This window comes from Xenopus laevis, chromosome 9_10L, assembly GCF_017654675.1.
Source record: "Xenopus laevis strain J_2021 chromosome 9_10L, Xenopus_laevis_v10.1, whole genome shotgun sequence".
In the NCBI taxonomy this organism is placed as follows: domain Eukaryota; kingdom Metazoa; phylum Chordata; class Amphibia; order Anura; family Pipidae; genus Xenopus; species Xenopus laevis.
Genome location: NC_054387.1, coordinates 70,332,233 through 70,337,918, shown reverse-complemented (window position 1 = coordinate 70,337,918; position 5,686 = coordinate 70,332,233). Strand labels below are relative to the sequence as shown.

General features: G+C 38.7%; 1 protein-coding gene across 1 annotated transcript; it reads left to right on the top strand.

The window, feature by feature from the left end:
* Positions 1 to 215: 215 nt before the first annotated feature.
* Positions 216 to 5,022, top strand: LOC121398167. The gene is made up of 3 exons (XM_041576946.1): positions 216 to 675; positions 845 to 952; positions 3,739 to 5,022. Exons 1-3 carry the CDS (start codon positions 456 to 458, stop codon positions 4,161 to 4,163), a joined length of 753 nt encoding a protein of 250 aa, XP_041432880.1. The 5' UTR covers positions 216 to 455; the 3' UTR covers positions 4,164 to 5,022.
* Positions 5,023 to 5,686: the final 664 nt, after the last annotated feature.

The following is a 5,686-nucleotide window of genomic DNA, read 5'->3' as shown; positions in this document are numbered from 1 at the left end:
TCCATGGATTATACAAACAAACTCCCCAGTGTAGATTTTAATCTTTTTTGTTGCAAAATGTGGTCACTTGCTAGGGATTACAGATTAAAGAACAATCATTGTGGCTGTTTGTGCTAAATACACAAAGAGCCATTATTTGAAGAATACAATATCTCTGTCACCATTGGCCTGAAATATGCATAGCATTTATGGTCAGCTTGCACAGACAGCACGCTCATTCCTCTTGTTTATTTATAAGAAAGAGAATTTGGCTGTCACTGTTCACAAAGAATGCCAGCAAGCAGAAAGGAACGGACCTCTGAAAAGGGAATACCACTAAACATTTGGCAAACCCACCCATAATGGTATTGTAATCCTATTGTATTAGTCCTGACCAGGGTTGGCTGTTAAACCAACATTCAGTGCAGAATTTGGTGCCATTTTGGGATACCATCATTATTCTCCGAGGAATAACCATGGATGAAACATTGATTTCTGACCACAATGGAGATCTATGCTTAGAAGTAAAGCAAGTGCAGATAACTGATATTATTGATGAAATGGCAGCACCAGCTGAAGACATTCTGTGTGGAACATTGGGATGTGACTCTGGGATCCAAGACCCAGTTGATGAAGAGCAACACATACAGTGTGAAGGCCAACAACTGGTTACTGAAGAAGAGAAGGCAAAGGATGGTACACTTGCTAATTATATCATATATATGCATACCAATGTGACTTTGTGTCATAGCATAAATGAATCCAACAATAACTGTAATCACGGTCAATGCATTGATGGATTATTTTTTTTCAATTATAATATCCTGATGCACTGATTGTATCCTGTTTTTATTTCTTTCTGTAGTTGAAATTGTAGAAGAAAATATAAAGCTTGGAGATACAGCTATAGCCAACACTTACCACAATAGAGAAGTTGCCAAAGAAATAACAGAGGAGCCCAGGATGGAAATTGGTAAGAAAATGGCAATTTATAGGTCTTGATCTAATTTTTCTGAATTCAGCATCCACCTCTGTCCCATTAGATTTAAAGTTACAGGGGTGAACTAGAGAAACTAGCACATATGGTAGAACATATTGGAATTTAGAATATGTCAGCACATTTTAATGCATGGTAAGAATAATAATAAGGCATCCCAATGGCTTCCATATAAGGAAACAGAGAGAAGCACAACAGAAACATAGGGCAATTTCAATAGATGTCAGTTAACCTACCTGTATATTTTGGAGCGTGGGAAGAAATCAGAGTAGATTCACACATGGCACATAATGGCCTTGTCGGAATTAAACTTAGGGCCCCAGACAGCAGTGCCAACCACTGAGCCACTATGCCTCCCTATTAGATACCACAATAAATGTTTATTATGGGCGTCTTATGTCTGAAACTGGTCATGTATCTATTAAAAGTTAAACACACATCTTTTCTGCTGGGTTTGAATGGGATGTGCCATGTTTATTTGCCTGTGATACTTATACTGTTCCATACTTTGGCTCATTCTGCAGGCTTTAGCACCCATTATTGCCAGTGGATGTCTGTATCTTCCCAGTGGCAGAAATGGGGTGATATTTCATTCTGATGCATATCCTAGGCACTTAAACAGTCTAACCAAAGAGGTGACTTTGTACACACGCATGTTTTTTATACAGTATGTACATGCAGGAACATCTTTGCTAGCCTACCAAGAGAAACATTACTCTAGCAGGGGACAAGTATCTTAAAGTATATATTATATACTGAGCTTAATGCATAAGCCTTCAGCGTCGCTATAACAGTAATGAAATAATAAAGCAATAGAAACTGTTGCTTTGTGACTGATTAATAAATTGTGATGCCATTTGCACTGGTTTCTGTGCTGTCATGTGGAATCTGAATTAACTACTAATCAGAATTGTATCCTGAAAGAATTTTATTCTATATAAACAGGATAGTGTGTGTCACTCCCTGAGCTTAGATAACTGTCAGCCAGCACAGAGCATGTGCTGGGAATCAGCAGAAAAGAAGCTGGGGAGCTACTGGGGGGATATTTGGAGGCACATAGCTTATCTAATAAATGACTGTGGTTTCTCTGGACTGATTTAGAATCCCAAAATATAATGTGCAGCATTTCTCCCCTTCTTCTTAATTCTCCCAATTGAGGAAGAGACCACTAAGGGGGGAAGCAACAGTTTTAATTCCTTTAAATATGTTTACCCTTTGGCTTCAGCCAGTTAGTTTGAGGAAGAATATCTGATTTTTTTTAGTCATATATATTTCAAGAAAACCATAATGCAAGAGTTGTATGAGTCAACTTGCTGCTTCTTAAAGGAAAAGTAACATTATCAAATGAAAGTGTTTTAAAGTGATACAAATATAATGCAGTGTTGCCCTGCACTAGTAAAACTTCCGTGTTTGCTTCAGAAACACTATTAGGGCTATTCCACACGGGGAGATAGCGACCGGCGCAGGCGACAGTTTTGTATGGGCGCCTATGTAAAAACGCCTGTGCTAACCACACGAGGCGATGCGCTTTTCAACAGTCGCCTGAAAAAGCCTGGCGAGGCATTTTCAGGCGACTGTTGAAAAGCGCATCGCCTCGTGTGGTTAGCACAGGCGTTTTTACATAGGCGCCCATACAAAACTGTCGCCTGCGCCGGTCGCGGCGACCGCAAACGCGTCGCTATCTCCCCGTGTGGACTAGCCCTTATTGTTTATATAAATAAGCTGCTGTGTAGCAACGGGGCAGCCGTTCAAAGGAGAAAAGGTGCAGGTTATCTGTTTTCCACTGTTTAACCTGTACCATATAGTCTTTTTTCAATTTATACCATTGCTACACAGCAGCTTGTTAGCTACACTATTGTAGTGTTTCTGATGCAAACAGATCAGTTTTACCAGTGCAGGGCAACACTATATGATATTTTCATTACTTTTAAAACACTTTCACTGCAACTTCCCTAAAACTGAATTTCTGGTCCCTCTCAACTCTCCATAGTAGGAATCCCAAGCTCAATTAGAGATGCAAGAGAATTCTCCATTGAGAATGATTCTTCTATACATCAGTTACCTTGAAGCAGGCCTGGACTGGCAATCTGTGAGTTCTGGCAAATGCCAGAGGGGCTGCTATAAGCTGCCATAGAAAGTCAGTATTTAGTGGGCTGGTGGGGACTGTTTGGGCCTCTGTGTGGGCTACTTGGGCCTCTGACTATTTTAATTCTCAGTCCAGACCTGCTTTGAAGTTATCTAATATATAGGAATTACTGTGAAATTTTGCTCGCTAATACTACTCTGTAATCAAATGTTATAGGCCAGCCAGGCAATGTCTCTTGCTTTGCCTTAGTAGTTTTTTTGGTGTGTTAATCTCATATCGAGAAACCAGAAGGAAGCATAGCCTAACAATTCAGGGTATGTGACATGAAGAAACTAGAGACATGGCCTATAAAACAGGGCCATACATATCTCTTTATATAGCAGAAAGAGCAGTGGTTGTATATAAGGGATAACACATAAGTGCTAACCTCTAATCCCTGATCACCATACTAGTATTACAAATATGTATTCTCCCCAAATCTCACTGTCCTTCAGGTTGATCCCAACAGATTAGGAACCAATATTGTACAGAGAGGGACCAAAGGACCTAGCTAACATGCATATTCCCCTGTAATAAACACGATCTATGGGTATAGAACTTCTGTATGAAAATAACTGCACAATATATGTTCTGGCTATACTAGAAACAGTTTAACATTAACTCTTTTTGTCCATAGGATCAGAGGAAGACAATATCCCTGTGTGTGAAATATCTGGGGATACAGATTTTGCCCAGCACTGCAGTAGTCCAATGAGCCAACAAATAGCAATGCCAGACTTATTTCCGATTCAGAAAACAGAGAATCTCTCAGTCTTTTTTATGACTGACGTTGAAGAAGAAATGGTTTCAACTGGGCATGGCAAGGAAAACGGAAAGGAGTCATTTGATGATGATGAGCAAGAAAACGGGTCAAAATATTCCCTTTCACTCAGTCCAACAGGCAGCCAACAAGATTCCTCCGAGGGACCCCCGAATAGTGGAAACCGGCCGGATATCTTCAGGCACAGTTACTCACGATACAATACTGTTTCCTACAGCAAGATTCGCAAAGGAAACACTAAGCAAAGAATTGATGAATTTGAGTCTATGATGAATCTATAATAATCCTGAAAATATTTATTCTCTTTAACTCTTCTTGCTCCTTTATTAATTGTGCACAGTCTGTTAATGATTAATTCAATAGATCTTATAAAAAAAGTCATTCTTGTTTCTTCAAATTTCTGATTTTGCATAATGGTTAATAAAGGGTTTCTCAGGGGCCCCAAATTTTTTTGGGGAATCAGCCTTGCAACCCAAAAATTGGTTTGGAACCATTTGTAATACCTTTCTAATTACTATTTTCAATTGTACAATGAAATATTACTGTATTAAAGGGGATCATGGAGAGTCCAAACACACAGGCTGAGAATCATTGGGTTATTAGATAATAACAGATATTAAGTTGTATACCGTCATTTTTTTATTTTCCCATTGTACATTACGTAAAAGAAGTTGTAAAGAAGATAATTTATTGTTATACTTCTGTTGCTTTTTTGCCCTAGCTTCTGTAAATGGGCTATTGAGTCAGCTTGCAGTTTCAGTCTTGCCTGCCATTGTTATCAGACTGACTGGCAACCACCTTCTTTATCATCTCCCACAGACCTTCTATTATATTGTAAACCCATACAAGAAGCAAGCCTGGCATTGTGAGCAATTCTTAGGCTTGTCCATAGAACTGCAGATGCCTTCACTTGATAATAATTCAGTTAGTATGAGGGAAGGATCCTGTTTTATTAGAAAATTCAATGCTGGGCATTTCTATTAGGCGGGATCTTTGCTAGGGTTGAGAAAGTTAATATTATAGCTGGATATGCAGATTTCTGAGCAGAGAACAAAACGTTATGGCCTTACATATCCTTTTAACAATCTAACAGCAATATGGTATGCACCCTGTGAATAACTAATAAAGTTCTATGCTCTAGTTCTTTTCTACTCCAAATGCTTTGGCTGATGCTTATCTATACTCTGGACTCTAACTACTGTATGTGCTTTACTTGACTAAGCAACAGGAAGATCAGGATGAAGGACCAGGTGTCATTCTGAGATTTCTCATCCCACTTAAATTCTAGGGTATAATACATTTTATATTCCCAAGGACGATCTAGGCATGGTACTGCTTCCTGCCAAGGTGCAATGAGGATTTAAACATCTAAAAATTCTCAAAGGTCAGTTTCCTCATCAAACAGGATCCAGAAAGAGGATTCATATTCAGCATTTCAGCAATGTTGCCTTCCCTAAAGCAAACATGTAAGCATGTGGCATATAGGGTAGTTGTCCTATGTTTTGACTGCTCTAAAAATGTCAATCCTACTTCTTACACCCCATTGCCTAATACTTTATCATGTGAAAGCAAGCAACACTGCAAAACAGTGATCACAAACCATTATTATACTTGTTATGCTCCCTGATGATCTCAGGCCTTGCAAATAATTTTTTTGAGAAACTTGTTAAATATTATAACATTTGCAAAAAGAAAGCAAACGTGATATGGTTTTGATTTAGAACTTTATATAATTTGGAGTTTAGCCCATCACTTTGGCTGCTGTTTCTATAGCATTTGACGTTGTTTAGCTTTGTCTTATGAC

What these genes read in the sequence shown, in the direction of transcription:
- LOC121398167 (XM_041576946.1), top strand. Translation starts at nt 456, where the DNA reads ATGGATGAAACATTGATTTCTGACCACAATGGAGATCTATGCTTAGAA. An exon ending in AGAAGAGAAGGCAAAGGATG is followed by an intron (nt 676 to 844) that starts GTACACTTGCTA and finishes TTCTTTCTGTAG; the next exon opens with TTGAAATTGTAGAAGAAAAT. An exon ending in GGAGCCCAGGATGGAAATTG is followed by an intron (nt 953 to 3,738) that starts GTAAGAAAATGG and finishes TTTTGTCCATAG; the next exon opens with GATCAGAGGAAGACAATATC.